Source organism: Cryptococcus neoformans, assembly GCF_000091045.1.
Source record: "Cryptococcus neoformans var. neoformans JEC21 chromosome 7 sequence".
Taxonomy (NCBI): domain Eukaryota; kingdom Fungi; phylum Basidiomycota; class Tremellomycetes; order Tremellales; family Cryptococcaceae; genus Cryptococcus; species Cryptococcus deneoformans.
Window position 1 is genome coordinate 217921 of NC_006692.1, and position 16704 is coordinate 234624.

At 50.6% G+C, this 16704-nt stretch overlaps 9 protein-coding genes across 9 annotated transcripts; 4 read left to right on the forward strand and 5 right to left on the reverse strand.

Annotated features, from left to right (window-relative positions):
* The first annotated feature begins 1367 nt into the window (after positions 1-1367).
* Positions 1368-4742, forward strand: CNG00770 (hypothetical protein). Its single transcript, XM_024657500.1, has 4 exons — positions 1368-1768; positions 1840-2095; positions 2254-3481; positions 3537-4742. The coding sequence occupies exons 3-4, from the start codon at positions 2370-2372 to the stop codon at positions 4582-4584; spliced, it is 2160 nt and encodes a 719-aa protein (XP_024513280.1). The 5' UTR covers positions 1368-1768; positions 1840-2095; positions 2254-2369; the 3' UTR covers positions 4585-4742.
* On the reverse strand, positions 4715-7668 carry CNG00780 (cytoplasm protein, putative). Its single transcript, XM_024657501.1, has 13 exons — positions 7389-7668; positions 7287-7314; positions 6933-7230; positions 6322-6875; positions 6036-6256; positions 5934-5977; positions 5818-5884; positions 5732-5754; positions 5489-5660; positions 5408-5428; positions 5299-5342; positions 5107-5231; positions 4715-5052 (listed from the first exon to the last, which is right to left on the reverse strand). The coding sequence occupies exons 1-13, from the start codon at positions 7577-7579 to the stop codon at positions 4807-4809; spliced, it is 2034 nt and encodes a 677-aa protein (XP_024513185.1). The 5' UTR covers positions 7580-7668; the 3' UTR covers positions 4715-4806.
* A 49-nt stretch (positions 7669-7717) lies between these two features.
* CNG00790 (conserved hypothetical protein) lies at positions 7718-9089 on the reverse strand. The gene is made up of 6 exons (XM_571805.1): positions 8968-9089; positions 8816-8886; positions 8611-8726; positions 8438-8516; positions 8019-8378; positions 7718-7960 (listed from the first exon to the last, which is right to left on the reverse strand). The coding sequence occupies exons 1-6, from the start codon at positions 9052-9054 to the stop codon at positions 7882-7884; spliced, it is 792 nt and encodes a 263-aa protein (XP_571805.1). The 5' UTR covers positions 9055-9089; the 3' UTR covers positions 7718-7881.
* A 149-nt stretch (positions 9090-9238) lies between these two features.
* Positions 9239-10571, forward strand: CNG00800 (conserved hypothetical protein). The gene is made up of 2 exons (XM_571808.1): positions 9239-10363; positions 10421-10571. Exons 1-2 carry the CDS (start codon positions 9259-9261, stop codon positions 10504-10506), a joined length of 1191 nt encoding a protein of 396 aa, XP_571808.1. The 5' UTR covers positions 9239-9258; the 3' UTR covers positions 10507-10571.
* Positions 10543-11929, reverse strand: CNG00810 (hypothetical protein). Its single transcript, XM_571810.2, has 3 exons — positions 11385-11929; positions 11197-11318; positions 10543-11123 (listed from the first exon to the last, which is right to left on the reverse strand). The coding sequence occupies exons 1-3, from the start codon at positions 11808-11810 to the stop codon at positions 10607-10609; spliced, it is 1065 nt and encodes a 354-aa protein (XP_571810.1). The 5' UTR covers positions 11811-11929; the 3' UTR covers positions 10543-10606.
* A 134-nt stretch (positions 11930-12063) lies between these two features.
* CNG00820 (hypothetical protein) lies at positions 12064-12781 on the forward strand. The gene is made up of 2 exons (XM_571812.2): positions 12064-12471; positions 12515-12781. Exons 1-2 carry the CDS (start codon positions 12136-12138, stop codon positions 12701-12703), a joined length of 525 nt encoding a protein of 174 aa, XP_571812.1. The 5' UTR covers positions 12064-12135; the 3' UTR covers positions 12704-12781.
* Positions 12752-13752, reverse strand: CNG00830 (structural constituent of ribosome, putative). The gene is made up of 5 exons (XM_571814.2): positions 13681-13752; positions 13389-13453; positions 13197-13281; positions 13016-13142; positions 12752-12963 (listed from the first exon to the last, which is right to left on the reverse strand). The coding sequence occupies exons 2-5, from the start codon at positions 13429-13431 to the stop codon at positions 12883-12885; spliced, it is 336 nt and encodes a 111-aa protein (XP_571814.2). The 5' UTR covers positions 13432-13453; positions 13681-13752; the 3' UTR covers positions 12752-12882.
* Positions 13753-14408: 656 nt separating this feature from the next.
* Positions 14409-15832, forward strand: CNG00840 (pyruvate dehydrogenase protein x component, mitochondrial precursor, putative). The gene is made up of 6 exons (XM_571816.1): positions 14410-14541; positions 14614-14750; positions 14805-14867; positions 14933-15207; positions 15254-15552; positions 15600-15832. The coding sequence occupies exons 1-6, from the start codon at positions 14478-14480 to the stop codon at positions 15773-15775; spliced, it is 1014 nt and encodes a 337-aa protein (XP_571816.1). The 5' UTR covers positions 14410-14477; the 3' UTR covers positions 15776-15832.
* Positions 15789-16646, reverse strand: CNG00850 (vesicle-mediated transport-related protein, putative). The gene is made up of 3 exons (XM_571819.2): positions 16411-16646; positions 16216-16361; positions 15789-16175 (listed from the first exon to the last, which is right to left on the reverse strand). Exons 1-3 carry the CDS (start codon positions 16637-16639, stop codon positions 15819-15821), a joined length of 732 nt encoding a protein of 243 aa, XP_571819.1. The 5' UTR covers positions 16640-16646; the 3' UTR covers positions 15789-15818.
* Positions 16647-16704: the final 58 nt, after the last annotated feature.

A 16704-nucleotide genomic window follows, 5' to 3' on the forward strand; every position in this document is an offset into this window, starting at 1 on the left:
GTAAAAGGACAAGGAATAGCAAGACGAGGTATAGGTAAATATGTCTTGTCAGTATAGCCTATTGCAGTGCAGCAGCGCCCTATGGGATCATGTTTTTCTTTTGGATTCGGATAATATAGCAACATGATGATGGGCACGGGAAGGAAATTATGAAAATTATGAACAGACAAGGAACGCTGAAAAGAGAGCAAGATAAGATGTAAAGCATGCTACACAGCGCCACCAGGATCGACAGTTGGGGCCTCAATGGGACCTTTTCGGTTGACGACGGTCGAAGATAATAGCTTTCAGTTGACGGTAAATGATGCCGACTCGGCTCTGACAATCGACGTTCATATCAATGGCCGGCAAGAGGGCTGTGCGGTGCTGGATCCTTCAAGGGATCTCTTTTACAAACAAGATCAGAAGAGCGATCATCGGAGACTAATAAACGCTGTAGTTGATCGCTGATCTTTAGCATATATTTATAATAGAAGATGGCGGTTATTGCACTATAGTTAATGGTCAATGAGTTAATTGTGAGCTGCCACGGAGTGAATTTACTCCGTCTTTTCCGACAGTTGATGAGCGCAAGGCGGTTTATACGGAGCTGACGCTCTAATTGCTCCCAATTGTCCTTGGTACTCTTGGCGTAGACTTGTATGTATCATATAGCAGGGAGTGTACTTTGCAACTCACAAGCTTGCATGGCCGCAGACCGTCGATATAGAAGAAGATGAAGGATGGTGATTCTTTTAGAGTTCAGCCGGGGGGTTCGGAACAAATCAGGGGAAGAAGAAGAACATGCAAGTATAAAAAGTTAAAACTTAAACTATTCGTGGGCGCGCGGTGGGTCGTTGAGAGGAGAGAGGACAACGAGTAATAAGGAGGAAATTAGAAGTCGGAAAGGCACAAGGATGAACGTGTGGCGAGCGCCAAAAGGTGTGATCCTGCACCTCAATAGGGTGGTTAGTTGTTAATTCATACTTCCTACGCATCTGATAGGGTCCCATGAAGGCGGCCTTCGCGTGTGGATGAAGTTTGGATTTTAGAAGTGCAGACATCGCGTTCCTGAAATCAGGATACGCGCGCTTCAGGAGAAAGGCCGAGATTCGGGATCAGCAGAGCCAAAAAAGGCACCCATGTGCGCCGGCAACGAGTACGAGGAAGAGAGCTGTCGTACTGCTGCATACCGTCAGCAAGCGGAATAGATCCATCCAAATATGGATCACGAGAGTTCATGAAGAGGCACTCTAGGACCATGCTGAGCGGCGAGGAACAGCAGAGAAGTGCTTTTGGAAGCACACCGACCGTCTCGTCCGTGCGTACGACTACATATATATCATGTAAACAAATTATCCACACCCGCCCTCCCATGCACACGACTTTCCGTTTCCATCCAACCAGCTTATTACAGCTCGCAGCCCTTTCAACCAAGACCACAGCTAAACCACACCTTTCGCTCAACCGCACAGTACAGCATCCTCTTTCCCGACAACGGCAACAGCTATAAGAAAAACCGAGGTCGAGAGTATCTATTCAACACCCTTTCCTCCATCATCTTTGTATCCTATCTTCTCCAATAATCGCACCGCGCAGTGAGCGGCTCATTCAGTGACAAGACCTACTCTTGAGGGCCGCTAACCACCGCCCACTGTTAATTTTCCTCCTCAACTGCGAGTGCGACCATTCTACGCGTCGGATCTTTTATATATATTTCTTGAGCATTACTTTATTAGTCGGCGGCTTTTTGGAAGCCACTTTGAAGTTTGAAAGAGACGGAGTTGTCGTAAGCCTCCATTTTATGGATATGACGAGTGTGAGATTAAATCGCCCACCCGGCTGACTTTCCAGGCACAGCGTGACGAACAACATTCAGCAGTCCCTCAAACGCCATCTCGTCCAAACATTCTTTTCTGTCCGCCTTTATTATCCTTAAAACAATCCCCTCCTTATCCGTATTACCACTTACAAGCCACTTGGAATCTTCTTTTGCGTAGATCGCAACTGCGGACCATCCATTAGAACATCAATTAAAAAAAGTTTTCCCTTCCACCCGCGTCGATCCGATTTCCATCAGTTTACAGACAACGCCGTCCAGGTAGACGATTAAAGAGTAAGTTACTCAACCAATGCCGAGCCCTCAACCGTACCCCGTACCAAGACATGGTATAATGCTGATGACTTTTTTCTTTCTCTCTCACTTAACCCTTCTATCATATGTTGTTCTCGCCGACTGTCTACTCCGTTCTTTTCACAACTTCACGCCCGCAGGCTCATTCTCTTCTTTTATTGAAGCTAGACTTCAGGCAGCTCTCTACTGGTCGCAGGTTCGACTATCGCTAGAGTACTACCACAGACACTCGTCTATCCAACTCACTTTTGCCAAAATGTCTTTCTTTGAAACCGAATTCTCTCTTCTCGATCCAAGCTCTCAGTTCGACGAGTCCAATTTCCTCTCATTCTCCTCTCTTATTGAGCTTTGTCCTCCTACCCTCGACTCCAATAATCTCAACGCAAAGGTGGTTAACAGCAATCGCTCGTCCAGCACCTCCTCACCATCCCTTTCAGAACCTTCCGATGTGCTCAATGACGACTTTCAGCCTTCAACGCCAAAATGCGGGCAGGTTGGAATCTTCCATACCCCACCCAAGAGTACCAATGACTATGAGGAGTGTGATTTATTCACTCCAGAGCATACATTATCCAGCCCAATGGATGCTTTCATCACTCCTATCAAGTCTTCAAAGTCAAGTGTAAGCGGCTATGACCAATATGGCTACATCACTCCCGCCGATAGCATCTTCCTCTCTTCTACTCGCTCAAACTTTCCTTGGGATGATGTCTCCTCCAACTTATCAGGTGCTACCTACCAAACTCCCTCTGTGACTCCTAGAGCAATGCGAGTGGCATCCAATCCCACTCTTGACGCCCCTCGTAATCCCCGCTTTGTAAAGCAAGTCGTCTCCATGCCTTTGCTCAAGGAAGAACCTTTGAATACGGAGAGCGACTGGGACAACTCCAAGAGTTTTGTTATGGATGAGCAGCAGGGGATGGATGTCGGTTTTGTGAGTAGCAGAGCGCCAGTCAATGGCTTTGACAACGTGTTTGGTGGTTTCAACACTGGTGAAAATGGCGTCAACACCGCCGCCAGTATCTTGACTTTCCAATCGCCAGAAAGCCTTGACTCGTCCACTCAATACACAACTAACACAGTGGACATCCAATCTATTCCCTCTTCTTCCTCTTCGATGCCAATGTTGTCGTGGCAACCTCAGACCTCGACAATGCAGGATCATGTCGGTCTATTTCCTGCGATCGAGATTTCTCAGCCAGACACCCATGTGGCTGGACCCATAGGTGATTTTACCATAAATCCAAAGGCAGTCATGTGTTCGAATGAAGGCGAGTCTCTAGTGAGGCCTTCGACTGCTCCAGGATTCCGAGACCAAGAAACAACGGTACCTCTGGGACCTCCGATATCTGAACCTATGAACAGAAGGTACGCACTGAATCATATGCAGTTAAGAAGACATGAGCTGATGTATATCTGAAAGTCTCTCTGCTGGTAGCTACAAGACATCAAAGAACGGTCCTCTTCGGGATTTGTTCTCATATGCTCCACAGCAATTGCCGACGGGCACTCCCGGTCTTCGACCTCTCTACACCTGTGAACCCTCGCCTTTATTCACACACGCTGATTCATCAAATTATCCTCGTGTTATGCCAGCTACTCCTACGCCTAAACCAACGCGAACGGGTAACTCCTTGTTCACGCCGACTCGGGTAGTCAGCGGACAGGGTTTGGGTTCCTCAACTTTCCCTCCTACCCCCGACTCTCCTGGATTCCCCTTTACACCTCCCTCTTCTACGACCGCTCCACCTATGCTGCGAATTGGGAGTAATCCGTTGCCAATGTCTCTTCGCAAGATGCGTTCTCTGACTACGAACTCGGCGTTTCCTTCTCGTCCTTCAACTTTACCTGTGTGTGCTGAAGAAGATGAGAATGAAATGGCAACGAAGTCACGCAAGCGTGTTAGGCGATTGAGCATCACCGAAGCGGACGATTTCCAAGAACATCAAACCAAGATCCCCAAGGTGAACGACCCACCACTCTTCTCTTCCCTCCCCCAATTAATCCCCGGTGTTGCCCCAGTCACAGCGGTTTCCGGTCCCCTCATCCCTACAACTTCATCTGTTACCATCCATCCTCCTCCCATGCACTACCCTGTCTCCAACGGTATGCCCTCTACACCTCACCGTGTACACCCTCCTCCTCATCCCGGTACAGATTCACGACCTATCGCTCGTTTTCCCTCACCTTCCAAGCGAAATGTTTTTTCTACATTACCTGTTACTCCCAAAGCTACACCACTTGCCAAGGGCGCGAGATCGCCCTCAAGTAAGCTCAAAACTCCTTCCTCTCCTCAGAGAGTGTCGTCTTTTGGCGGAATGACTTTCGTCAACTTTACCAGCGACGACGCAGATGTCTTGTTGTCCGGAGTTGCCCGCAGTGGGACTTCTGGGAAAAAGAAGAGAGACAGAGAGGATTCTGGAGATGAGCATCTGTCCAAGAGACCCAGGAGCAGAAGTGACGATGAGTAAACGCGCTACGAGACGGATCAGTTCAATATCAAATTTTATCCCATATTTGATGATTACATACACTCTTGTTATTACGCTTTTTCTCATAGTAATATCTAGTAGTTTCATGATCGCGATCAAGTGGAAATTTGATTCAGTATGCATAGGACACATTTTAGTCATGATCCCCCCCCAAAAAAGGTTTCTTTCGTACACAAAAGTCTCAATTGTATCCATAATAACCTACACTCCATCCCAAGGCCAAACCTTGTGGGGTTTGCAAGCCTTTTTCAACCATTCCCTAGCTTCTGCATCCTCATCACCCTGCAAAAGCGGCTCCAAAGCTTCTTGAACTGTTTTATTGTGTTCATTCAGCCAGCGCATCTCGTACTTTGCCATAAGCGACCAATCAACGAGCGAAGTTTGGATTGGCACCTGAGTGATTCGTTCCCATTCAAGGAACTGAGATGCTTCCCCGTCCTCTGGAGTCTATACCACCTGATAAGCCATTTACATTTGTGACACAAGAATTGATGACTTTACCTCGACTTGTTTACATAACAAGACCGATTCAATTCGGATACCCCACTTTCCCTCTTTGTAATATCCAGGCTCGACAGTGGTAATATGACCCGGTTTAAAGGCGATATCGTGCGAGTACATCGGGTCTGGAGTTAGATTATCAGCTCCAAACCAAACTGTCTGACGTTTAAGAGTGAAGGAAGAGGCACTCACTTTCATGTACGCCGAGATACGAACCTATCCCATGACCTACTCCACTATGATTATTTCTTAGCAAGTTCACAAGGTGATAAAAAGGAGGATCCATATTTCCGATACTTACTGCCCAAAATCTAATCCATCGCTGATCAGAATGAGCACTTCAGCGTTTCCTTCACGATAGCATTCCAAACCCCAGACTCACTCATAAAGCGCTTTCCTCGCAAGCATGCCCAACCTATCCCCCGGCATGCCTCTAGGGAACTTGGCCATACTGACTGCGATATGTCCTTGAAGCACCCGGGTATATGCGCGTTTGAGCTCGGGGGAAGGGGTAGAGCCAAAGTAAAAAGTGCGAGTGGTATCAATGGTCGCGTCTGTACGGGATGAGTTAGATCAAGGTCTAATTACGGTGCTGGATATATGATGGATGTAGGAGCGGACTGACCCTGATATTGTGCTCCAGAGTCGCTGTTGATTGGATCCAGCCAATGAATGAGCATCTGGCCCCAGGGGTTAGATAAATCGACTCACATCAGATAAGTGGTATCCGGGTCAATCAACCTGTCCTTTCCTCGCTGAGGAGCATAATGTGGCAAAGCTAGTCATCAAGAGTCAGTAAAGTCCACTTATGCAAAATGAAAGTTTACCAGAGTTAGGACCAGAAGCAGAGATGTCCTCATACGCAAGGCCGCTTAATATCTCAATCAGCCCAAATTCGTCAACCCTGTTTATTTGTTATCAAAACTCACGCAAAGTAGTCTTCCTTTCTCCTTTCTCTTGTCAAGCCTTGGGCAGCAGCCCATTCTCCAACCTTTTTCCCGTTCTTGAGCAACATCTTCTCCAGCCATGCCAACCATCTGACCATGGCCCGTCCGTCCCTGAGGTATGCATTACGAAAGTTTTGCTGTTCGACAGGGTTTTTCACTGCTTTAAGGACGTCTACGGGACAAGTGATGGTGGCTATTTTGGACTTGATAAAGAGAGAATGGCGATTAGCTTCGGTCTGGTGTTGAAGAGAAGGTTCTAGCAGCTTACAGGTGAACATGCCTCGGCTAGAGCCCAGCTGCACTCTGCAGGGCTAAATACCCTTACGTTTCTCTCCTCTGAATTCTCATTTACGAATGCCTTCACAAATTTCCCTACCTCTTCAACTCCATAGTCTCTCACTTCAACATCTTCCCCTTTCCATCTCTCATCTAGCTCATTCTCAACTTTACGCTTATCCACAAATACAGCACACTGGGACGGTGTGAGGACGAGATAGGCATAAGCTACCGGACAGAAGGGTATATCCGAAGGACAACGATAGTTGAGCAGCCAGGCGATAGCAGGTAATGTAGGTAGAATATACACCCATTCCTTTACTTTGCTCTTCCTATTCCCTCCCACAGCCTGCGAAATGGCCTTTCGAACACGAGAGAGTTTGGAAGGCGTATCTTCCCCTGACAAAGCGAGAGGGTAGGGGCTGATAGGGCCAAGGGAACGGGCAGGGACATTGCGAATTTTGTCGATGAGGTTGGTCGACAGTGGAACGAGGGTGATGGAAGAGTCTATTGATGACAGGCGCGATTGGATCAAGTGAACAAGGTCTACGTTGCAAGGAAGTAAGCACTGATCAAAATTCATCGAGGAAAGAAAAACAGTACCCAGAGATATGAGTTTCGGATCGATCCCAACTCTTGACCCGTCTTCCAGCTTGTTCACGACCCAGTCCATCCAGCCACTCTGTGCATCCGCTCTCCCACTTCCTCCCCCGCTACTTGACCCGACTCTGACCACTTTCCACCCTTTGGGTACTTGTTGTTCTGCTTGTATCCAGTATCGCGAGTCGACGAACAAGAGCGCTGATTGAGATGTCGAGGAGGGGATGAGAGCGGTACCGGCTGAACCTGTGAAGCCTGATATGTACTGACGGCGCTTCTCCGAATCTCCTACTTCTTCAGACTAGGTGGTCAAGTCGTTAATATCGGCCAATGTACAGATGAAGGGAGATGACTGACTTGGTGTTCATCTTCACTCGGTACTATGCTGTTGTGTAGGAAAGCCATTAGCATCCCCCTTTTAGATATCGTTCCATATTGCACAAGAAGGCTTATACATACTACCAATCGACCTTTGCATCCTGAATTTCGTCTTTGAGTGCTTTCAGGCGCTGTTCGAGCTCTTCGCTACCATCGAGAGTGTCATAGGTCGGGAGCTCAAGATTGGTCGATTTCTCGAGGATAATATCAGACAAAGAGTCTTCAAGGCGGATAGGACCGGGGGCCCTGCTGGAGGGGAGAAAACAGGCCATGACAGTGCAGTATGCAAGATGTAAAAGCTGAAGATTGGTTTCGTTACAATTGAGCAGCGAGAAATCTGTGGTGACTGAGCAAGCACAGCCGATGACGCGCAGGACATCATCCAGCCTTAATAATAATCAAAACTCCACAAATAAACCCATAATCCATGCATGCTACAGTCTATCCAATCTAACCGCGTATGCAGATACAGTATCAAATATGGTATCCTTCTTTCCCCCTTGACAATTTTTTTCCCATAAGCAGGTTGATTTTTGGCTTGAAATTACACGACCGCTTGTTTACGCATAACACTCTATTTGCCCTCCTCCTTGAGAACCTCGTCCACAGACTTGCCGCCAACGACTTCCTGAACCTTTTCAAGGACCTTGGTGCTGCGATTAGAAAGTGTCAGAAACGGCTTTACCATTTAAAGAGAAAGGATGCACGTACAAATCGACGAAAGGCACATGTCGGATACCTTGCGTCTCGCAGTAGGTCTGCAAATCAGAGTGACCGTTCTCCATAGTCTTGGCAAATAACAAGTCGGCGTGCTTGGCTGCAGACAAGTCGGAGACACCGTCACCGCAAAAGAACAGTGTGGGCTTGTGGGGCAAGTCCCTGTAAGGCAAGATGGCCTGGGATTTGTCGTGGCCGAAGCCACTGGTAGGGTGCCTGAAGACGATTTCCCAGGTGTTGCCCTTGCCTTCGGGGTCGGTGAACTTGACGTCGTTGGCGATGATGTCGATCTCTTCGGCGTCAGGGCCGGGAAGGAGGGTAGAGAGGACGCCTCGGATGTTGGGAGTCATACCGCTAGTTTTTTTGCCAGGTTAATTTGTGTGTAAATACAGGAGTTGGGGTTTAGCGCTTACCTAGAGACAATAACGACGGGAACACCATTTTGCTTGCACCATGTATAGAACTTTTCGAATCCAGGATCAAGCTTAATGTCTAACATTTCCATCAGTCCATTAACCTTTTACAAAATAAACAAACCCCCCTCCCCCCGCCCCCCCCCCCAAAAAAAAGAAGCAAATAAACGTACTCTTCATAAGCTCCTCCTTGCACTCCTCGAAAGGCACCTTGATAGACTCGAGCATCTGCCTGAAAGAGTCTCGGAAAGAAATCCGGCCATCGAGGACTTCAAGGTTGAGTGCTCGTCTGTTTTCCAGTGTTGTCCATAATCAGCATCCCCCGCGGACCTCCCAAAACGTGAAAGAAAAGAAAGGAAAAGAAAAGAAAAGACTGACCGCTTCTCGAACCCGAAACCGAGTTTGTCAGTCAGAAAATCATTACTATCCTTGTCGGTGATAGTTCCATCCTTTGCGAATCCAAATGTCAGTTATCAGTTCCACATTTTTACCTTTTGAACAAGAAACGTGGGGAAGAAAAGCAGACATACCCAGTCGGAAAGGACGACAAACTTGGCATCCTTCTTGATAGGAGGGTAAGGCAAGACGGATTCGGGAGCGGCTGCTGCAGCGGACATGGTGAGGGCCTTTTATATATATACCGGAGACTCGGGGTGTGGATGTGTAAATGGAAAGAGGATATCGAATTGCTCGGTATGTTGTTTAGCGGGGAAGAAGTCACGTGACTACAAAAGTTGTATCAATACATATATATGTCTTTCCCGAAAAAATAACTATACATCTTTTCCTGCGTCTATATATATACCATCTTCACTCGCAAGATGCCCAAGACAGCAGCAGGTCCGTCTACAAAGAAATCAAAATCCAAGCTCTCCCAAAAGGGCGTTCCAAAACTGTACAGCAATTTTCTCCCGCTCCCTATCCTCATCCCCGCCCCTATCCCCATCCCTTCGTCCTCTTCTTCGAAACCTATCAGCGAGACCAAACATTACCTCTACTGCCGTGCACACAAACCAAAAGCTAGTGCAGGTGCAGGTGCTAGCGCTTCAAAGGCAAAAGAGACGGAAGAAGAATTACCGGAAGGACGGACGGTGTTTGTGGTGAACCTTCCGGTGGACGTGACGGACCGAGAGCTGAGGACAGTGTTTGGGAAATACGGAGTGGTGGAGGATGTTAGGATTGGTAAGCGGGAGACTGGGGATGTTTTGGAAGGTGTAGTCAGAGGAATGGAGGTTGATCAGTCTGATGAGGAATCTGAAGACGATGAGGATGAGGATGAAGAGGAGGATGAGGATGTAGAGATTGGGGATAAAGGTGATGGTGACGACCGACCTGAAGCTACATTCAAAGGCGATCTCTTGACCAAAAAGCAACGACGCGCTCTTCGTCGGCGCAACCTCCCCACTTCCATCCCCGAGATCGACTCTCTACCCGCGCTCTGTCCCCGCTCGACGCCATACTTGCGATCCGGTCTTTCCTCTGCCCACATCATCTTCCTTGACCCCATCTCCGTGTCCCGTCTCTTCTCATCCGCTCCCGAACCCGTATCTTTGCCTAAATACGGTAAAGGCGAACCTACAGGGTTGGCGTACTACACCGCTCTGTACAAATCCCTTCGTCCTCCCTTGTCGGCTATCAAGTCATTCACCGACACCTCCATGGCACGATTCGACCATCTCCATTCCCTCCTCCTCTCTTCGCGTGCTAAAGAGCAGGGCGCGGGCGCGTTGGTGGATGAAGATGGGTTTACTGTGGTAGTGCGTTCTGGCAAGTATGGACGGGCTGGTGCAAGAGGTGATGGGTTTGGGAAAGGTGGTGTGGGTGTTGCCTCGAGAGGGTTTGAGAAGAAGAAGGGTATAGGTGGGAAGGGCTCGCAGGCCTTGCCAGACTTTTATAAATTCCAAGCTTTGGATAGGAAGAGGCAGGGTATGTTTTTTTTTTTTTTGGGCCACAAAAAGATAATGAGCTGATACGGATGGGTAGACCTTGCCGAGCTTCGTCAAAAGTTTGAACATGACAAAGCCCGGGTGGAAGAACTCAAGAAATCCCGCCGATACAAACCATACTAAGAATGTGGCCCCGTTTGCTATACCTTTTGATAATTATGAATGATGGTTTTCGAATGCATGGGGTTTATATATATTCTCGGAATCTATGCTATACAGAACACTACACCTTTTCTTCTTCTTTTTCCTTTTCCTTTTCTTCCCTGGCCTTTTCCTTCTCCTGCGCTTCCTTGGCTTCCACTTGATCAGTCTTTCTCGCCCTGAAATCAGCCTGCTCCACCGCCCTGGTCACATCCACCACTTCATTCGCTTTCAGCGCAAAAGTCTTTGCCAGCAATGGGATCTGGCTAGGCGAGAGGAGGAGCGATGGGTGTTGAGCCTGTGAGGTGATAGGTCCCGGTGCGGGAGGCGGAAAAGGTTGGGCCGTTGTACCTGCCTTGACCTTGCCTGACGGATCGGTCAAGGCGGCGGTAGCGGCCAAAGGTTCACGGCCTTTCCCAGCGTAAATCTCGGTCAACTCGGGACATTCCTTCTCTACCACCAGACCGGCCTTGATAAGTTGTTCAAGATAGGTAGCACCCCTCCACGCCTTGTAGTGTGACCACGCGCGCCAGAGGACGTAGAATAAGGGGAAGTTGGGGATGATGGGGATGATTGCAAAGGGCCATGTGACGGGCGAGCTGTGGGGTGGGGGGTTTTTTTTGGTGGTCGGTCAGTTATACATGTGTATTTGAATGAGAGGAGAGAACGTACAAGAGGATGGAGCGGTACATCATCTTTCTATGGTGCGGTATCCGCTTGAGGAGGAAACGGTGCAGTTTGGGAAGCAGGCTCGGCATCTCTTGGTTGGGAAGTCTAGGCAGCACCAACGGTATCTAGCACAAAATGCAACTTAGCAGACCACATAATGCGTTCACTGAAAAATGACAACAGCGGCTCACCTCGATACGCTCGAGCACTTGCCCGTCCTTGGCCACCTTTACGCCCTCGCCTTCTCTAACCGCCTTGAGTGCCCATTCCTCATACTCTATCCTATCCATCAACTTTTCGCCCTTTTCATAGAACCAATACATCCAGCTGCCCTTTGGCTTCTCGCCAAGCTTCAACCACGTCTCGGAGCTCTTGTCGAGCGCTTTTGTGATAAGTGACGGGGGCGAGTCGGCGGATGGTTCAGGCTGGAGGGCGTGGAAGAGGATGAGCGGGGTTGGAGGGGTGGTGTGGGAGGAGGAGGCGGATTCGAGGGAGGGGGGAGGGGTGGTCGGGAGCGTCCTGGAGGGTGGTGGTGGGCGGGGGAGACGTGCGAGGGGGAGCGCGAGGATACGGAATTGTCTTGTGGCTTTGCCCGCCGCGGGGAGCTTTGAGGACATCCTGGGGGGTTGAGTCTGGGCGGAAAGAGGAGGCGAGGAGAGGGAAAGAGGAGAGGTAAATATTAATCGTCACACACACACTTTTAACCGAATTCCCGGCCCATTTTTATTCTGGGCAGCGCGTAAGAAAATTTTGCTCATTCTCCCCTTATACACAAGTGACACCCCTGCCCAGATCCCAATTCTGGTCGGGCCGCGTTAATCTTTCATTTTGGGTTTGTCACCCGGCAAAGTCTTCTCAATCGTCATCGTCCCGGCAACATAAAGTCACGCACCCTAATCATTTTTCTACTGCTACACACGCACAAACACCCAAACACCCCAAATGTCCACTGCCCAAGAACCGCCTATAGACAACCGGGGACAACCGCCATCCACTCTCCACCGCGCAAAAGTCAACGCCGCCTACCTCTTATACGGCTCCAAAGCCGCCGTCGCCCCGGCTTCGCTTACCACGCGCTCCGCATTAACGACCACTCGCTACGTCCTGCGCTATGTGGTGAGGAGGTTACTGCGGTATACCAAGTATGCCCTGATAGGCGGCTGTTTGGCCGCGGTCGGTGGCGGGGTGTTGGGCACGATAGGGAGTGGTTTGGCTTTCTTTGCGGCGCCTAGTATAGGTGTGGGTATGGGCATTGGGGTGATCGCTGCGGTACTCAGGGTACGTTTCATCCATCTATAATAAGCTGATAGAGATGCAACAGTTTGGCTGGCGTCATCGCGGAAATCATTTAAGGGGAGGGATATGGGAAGGATGGCAAGGCATGAAGACACGGGCGCAGCAGGGTAAGGACGGAGCAGAAGACGAAGAACTCGACGCAACCTCGGCGGAAGAAGAAGAGCTCGAAGCGGAGAATAGGGCTACAAGACGAGATGTCTGGATGAGAGTCTAGGTTTTTGTATATCCCCCCAAGATGTAGCGATTAGTCAATCGAAAAAATCCCGGGAATCGCATGAATGATCAACGGCTGCATCCATCCAGTCGAGTGGTACAAACTCCCAGAACGAAATGCAACGCTCCCCTCCCCCCGGCTTACACCAAGCAAAATCTCGTTTTTGGGGACCAAGACGCCTAGTGGCCGGCACGACGCTGCTCGACAATGACGGCAGAGAGCTCTTCAATCTTCCTCTTGGATCGGAGGAGAGTACCGAGCTAAACGGTCATCAGTCACCAACATCCCGTCTATGAAAGAAAATCGACACACCCTCTTCTTGGTGAGCTTCTTGGCCTTCTTGTCCTTGGAGTTCCTCAACAACTCCATGACTCGCTTCTCGTAAGGAGAGAATCCGGCAACCTCTCGGATGACAGACCTGACAAAGGTCTTCTTCTCGCTTTTAAAAAAAAGTTAGCTCCAAAAACTTGGTAAATAGTCGGAATGGACATACGTCTTGAGACCCTTCTTGTTGGAAGGCCTGGCAGTCTTGGGGATGACGGTGGTGGGTCGGCCCTTGTTCATACCGTATCGGAGGTCTAGCACGGTTTTCATCAGTCCTTTGGTCCCTTGTCTTCCTCTGATCATTTCCCCCTTTTGCCCATTCTCCGACATCCGTTTAGTGTACAAGAAGAAAAAAACTTACTAGATCGCTGAGCGGGAGCAGAGGACATGTCGACGTCGGCCATTGTTGACGAATTTTTTTCCCACCTATTGGATTCACAGTCAAGTGCGAGGAGGTAGTAGATCCGATGAGAAAGAGTCGAGGTGGGTGAGGGAAAGAGTCGAGGTGGGTGAGGAGCGGTGAGAGAAAGTTTTCGATACGAGGCAAGGCGTTTCCGGGTATCAAGTGAAGCACATATGACGAGCCGGATGAACAGAGAGCGATTCACACAGTCAGGCATGTCCTCCGTAGACGTAGGAAAAGAACAACTCACCTGGTTGATTTACTTGAGGAACGAAGAGAAGGAGAAGAGAGGTTTGGCTGAACAGATTTTGATTTGCGTTTGGACCGAGGCGAGTGAGTGTGCGAGGCGTTGCGCAAAGCTCTCCCAGCGCGGAAGCTGCCCCCGGTCCCATCTCTCCGCAAAACGCCGAGGAGGGCAATTTCGTCTCGCGCGATGTGGCACTTGCCTCCACCCGCCCCAGCACCCCGGCGCACGGCATTTTCCATTCTCTCTTCCTTCCTCTCTCTTTTTTCTCCATACACAATCAACTCTGGCTTATACCATAACACCTTCTCTCACAAAAAATGCCATAGAAGGGCTAGTTTAATGGCGCCGGAGAAGATGGACTGTTTTACAAGGAGCCTGTTTAAAATGCGTCCCTTGTTTTTACGTGTTGCCCGTGTTTTCCTGTTTACAGGGGACGTGTGCGGCATCGATGTGCGGGGGGGGTTTCGCTTAGGGCTTACACTATGTTTCGATGGTTGTTTGGATGTATTGTGTGTGTTTTGATATGTCAATCGTGTCTGCAACGTATCGCAACGTATCTGCTCTTCTCCCCGTCGCCAACGGCACGCGGGATCAAAATACAACCGCGCCGCGCCGTTTCCGTCTTTGCCGCGCTCCCCTCCGCCTCTAGCCCCATTCGCCCCATCCGTATCTCCTGTACGTATCTCCCTGTACGTCTCTCCCCAGCTGTACGCATTTGCTCGCCTCCCGCCCCGCCGCCTCTCCATACCCCCCCCCACTCTCCCCACTGACGACAAAACAGGAACAAGAAGAGTTGACAGATGAGGACGACAAGGCAGATTGTCAGTGTGTTGAGGAACGCGAGGGTGGTTCCCCCTCGAGCAGGTCGGTTTTGCGTCGTCCTCTCGTGTTTTGCATAAGCGGCGCGCGCTGACTCGCCTATACCAACCGATGCAGCCGTTCCACACGTTCGGTACGCTACGACCAACATGGCCATGCCCGCCATGTCACCTACCATGACGGAAGGTGGGATCGCGTCATGGAAGAAGAATGAAGGAGAGAGTTTTGCTGCTGGCGATGTCCTTTTGGAAGTTGCAAGTTTTTTCGTTGTGCTTTTCGTAGCGCGGGGCTAACTCAGAGAGCTGTAGGAGACGGACAAGGCGACGATCGATGTGGAAGCGCAGGAAGATGGTGTGATGGGCAAGATCATCGTACGTGGAGATTGCCCCGAAATTCAGAGGGCGAGACAATGGGCTGATTGCAGAGACGTCAAAAGGTGCAAGCTGGGGCGCAAAAGATCCCAGTTGGTCAGGTCATCGCAGTGCTCGCTGAAGAAGGGGACGATCTCTCTTCCATCACTATCCCTGAAGCCGCTCCGCCCGCTCCGCCCGCTGCTCCCGCTCCGCCACAGCAGCCTGAACAGGCGAAAGAGGTCAAGGAGCAAAAGGCGGCAGAACAGAAAGCGAGGGAACAGCCGAGGGACGAGAGAAAGCACCATGAACACAAGGAGATCAAGCACTCCAAGCCACTGTTCCCGAGTGTATCCAGATTGTGCGTGTTTTACTTGCTTTTGTATAGCGCTAAGCCATGTTGTTAGATTGCAAGAATCATCGCTGTCGACGGACGAAATCTCCAAGCTGAAGGGTACGGGCCGACACGGCATGCTTACAAAGGGTGATGTCCTGCTTGCACTTGGAAAAGTGAAGAACCGGTATGGTTCGGCTGAAAAGTTTAATGTGGACGTGATGGGTCCCAGTGGGAAGCGGTTGAGCGAGAGAGAGGGCGTGGCGAGAGAGGTGAAGAAGGAAGAGGTTTTGGATGGACCTGCGTTGAGGAGGCTGGTCGTCAGCGGGATGGCCAAGGCGACCCAGCCTGCGCACGCAATCATCCACCACGGTTCGTCAAATCGGCTAGACTTTTAGTGCACCCTAACCATGTTGTAGAAACCACGCCGCTCCCGCGGTCGTCCGACTTTGAGTTTGACTCCATTCTCGCGCCGTATGGGGCGTTGCTCCCATCGCCGCAACCAGAAGTCACGATTCCGTCCAGGGCCGAACTCGAGTCGTCTGAAGGCCACCTTGCCCGTCCCAAAAGGGACGAGTTTGCCGGGCTGTACTAGGTGGCAGACTAGGCGGCAGTTGATCATTTAGACTATGCATATGCTACTTGTTTACATTAAATATACTCAACAGCGCGAAACAACCATACAACAAGCCGATGGGGTACGCGACGAGTAGTCTCTGGCGGTCCATTCGCAGCACGGCGACGAAGATGGCGCTGGCCGAGTGGGTGCACCAGGCGATGCTGATGGTGGAGAGGAGGTAGCCCAGCGGACGGTCGATGCCGACACCCATCCCGATGCCGCCGAGGCCGACCATGGGCAGGAGGCAGTAGCCGAGGACGGAGGCGGTGCGGTAGGCGTCGATGCCTGTCTCGGACATGAGGTTGAGCAAGAGGTAGATGGCGGTGGTGCCGAGGAGGCCGACGCCGTAGATGTACGAGAACTGGGGTTTCCCGGACTGCACGGGTTAGGCCGTCGTTGACGCGCGTGGTACTCACGAGCAAAAGGAAGAATGCGAATGCAAAGCAGAATACAAACGGGCCGGCGAGGTCTGCGTCGTCCATGATATGCGAGTCGACTCTGGAGGCAGGGTTGAGGACAGCGAGGGATTTCTGGAGGATATGGGACGGGTTGATGCCGAGTTCTGGGGTGTACAGTCAGAGTTATTGAGCAAGAGAATCAGTCAGACGCACCCTCCATCAGACTCGGCTCGCCGTCAAAGCCGCCTGTGCCGAATGCCTCCCACCAGCGTCCGGCCGAGAGCATGCCGGGGCCAGAGAGCATGCTGCCGGACGCCATGTTCATGCTGCCCATGTTGCCGGCGCCGGCGTAGGGAGCGGCGTGGCGTGCGTCGTACGGCTGGCCGGCGTAGAACTGGAGGTGGTCGCTGTCTGCGTACGGCTGTGCGAATATGCCGGACATGGTGTATGCATGGGGGGGGGGGGGGATATGTGAGGGGGGACAGGGATATGGGGATGGAAGGGGGG

What these genes read in the sequence shown, in the direction of transcription:
- CNG00830 (XM_571814.2), bottom strand. Translation starts at nt 13,431, where the DNA reads ATGGCCGACGTCGACATGTCCTCTGCTCCCGCTCAGCGATCTA. An exon ending in TGCTCCCGCTCAGCGATCTA is followed by an intron (nt 13,282 to 13,388) that starts GTAAGTTTTTTT and finishes AAACCGTGCTAG; the next exon opens with ACCTCCGATACGGTATGAAC. An exon ending in AACAAGAAGGGTCTCAAGAC is followed by an intron (nt 13,143 to 13,196) that starts GTATGTCCATTC and finishes TTTTTTTAAAAG; the next exon opens with CGAGAAGAAGACCTTTGTCA.
- CNG00850 (XM_571819.2), bottom strand. Translation starts at nt 16,639, where the DNA reads ATGTCCGGCATATTCGCACAGCCGTACGCAGACAGCGACCACCTCCAG. An exon ending in CGAGCCGAGTCTGATGGAGG is followed by an intron (nt 16,362 to 16,410) that starts GTGCGTCTGACT and finishes TGTACACCCCAG; the next exon opens with AACTCGGCATCAACCCGTCC. An exon ending in TCGCATTCTTCCTTTTGCTC is followed by an intron (nt 16,176 to 16,215) that starts GTGAGTACCACG and finishes TAACCCGTGCAG; the next exon opens with TCCGGGAAACCCCAGTTCTC.
- CNG00770 (XM_024657500.1), top strand. Translation starts at nt 2,370, where the DNA reads ATGTCTTTCTTTGAAACCGAATTCTCTCTTCTCGATCCAAGCTCTCAG. An exon ending in TCTGAACCTATGAACAGAAG is followed by an intron (nt 3,482 to 3,536) that starts GTACGCACTGAA and finishes TATATCTGAAAG; the next exon opens with TCTCTCTGCTGGTAGCTACA.
- CNG00800 (XM_571808.1), top strand. Translation starts at nt 9,259, where the DNA reads ATGCCCAAGACAGCAGCAGGTCCGTCTACAAAGAAATCAAAATCCAAG. An exon ending in TTTGGATAGGAAGAGGCAGG is followed by an intron (nt 10,364 to 10,420) that starts GTATGTTTTTTT and finishes ACGGATGGGTAG; the next exon opens with ACCTTGCCGAGCTTCGTCAA.
- CNG00780 (XM_024657501.1), bottom strand. Translation starts at nt 7,579, where the DNA reads ATGGCCTGTTTTCTCCCCTCCAGCAGGGCCCCCGGTCCTATCCGCCTT. An exon ending in CGAGTGAAGATGAACACCAA is followed by an intron (nt 7,231 to 7,286) that starts GTCAGTCATCTC and finishes TTGACCACCTAG; the next exon opens with TCTGAAGAAGTAGGAGATTC. An exon ending in GCGAGGAAAGCGCTTTATGA is followed by an intron (nt 5,429 to 5,488) that starts GTGAGTCTGGGG and finishes CATTCTGATCAG; the next exon opens with CGATGGATTAGATTTTGGGC.
- CNG00790 (XM_571805.1), bottom strand. Translation starts at nt 9,054, where the DNA reads ATGTCCGCTGCAGCAGCCGCTCCCGAATCCGTCTTGCCTTACCCTCCT. An exon ending in GGTTTCGGGTTCGAGAAGCG is followed by an intron (nt 8,727 to 8,815) that starts GTCAGTCTTTTC and finishes ACTGGAAAACAG; the next exon opens with ACGAGCACTCAACCTTGAAG. An exon ending in CCCGTCGTTATTGTCTCTAG is followed by an intron (nt 8,379 to 8,437) that starts GTAAGCGCTAAA and finishes CAAAAAAACTAG; the next exon opens with CGGTATGACTCCCAACATCC.
- CNG00820 (XM_571812.2), top strand. Translation starts at nt 12,136, where the DNA reads ATGTCCACTGCCCAAGAACCGCCTATAGACAACCGGGGACAACCGCCA. An exon ending in TGATCGCTGCGGTACTCAGG is followed by an intron (nt 12,472 to 12,514) that starts GTACGTTTCATC and finishes GAGATGCAACAG; the next exon opens with TTTGGCTGGCGTCATCGCGG.
- CNG00810 (XM_571810.2), bottom strand. Translation starts at nt 11,810, where the DNA reads ATGTCCTCAAAGCTCCCCGCGGCGGGCAAAGCCACAAGACAATTCCGT. An exon ending in AAGTGCTCGAGCGTATCGAG is followed by an intron (nt 11,319 to 11,384) that starts GTGAGCCGCTGT and finishes ATTTTGTGCTAG; the next exon opens with ATACCGTTGGTGCTGCCTAG. An exon ending in ATGTACCGCTCCATCCTCTT is followed by an intron (nt 11,124 to 11,196) that starts GTACGTTCTCTC and finishes CCCACCCCACAG; the next exon opens with CTCGCCCGTCACATGGCCCT.
- CNG00840 (XM_571816.1), top strand. Translation starts at nt 14,478, where the DNA reads ATGAGGACGACAAGGCAGATTGTCAGTGTGTTGAGGAACGCGAGGGTG. An exon ending in GCGATGTCCTTTTGGAAGTT is followed by an intron (nt 14,751 to 14,804) that starts GCAAGTTTTTTC and finishes AGAGAGCTGTAG; the next exon opens with GAGACGGACAAGGCGACGAT. An exon ending in TTCCCGAGTGTATCCAGATT is followed by an intron (nt 15,208 to 15,253) that starts GTGCGTGTTTTA and finishes CCATGTTGTTAG; the next exon opens with ATTGCAAGAATCATCGCTGT.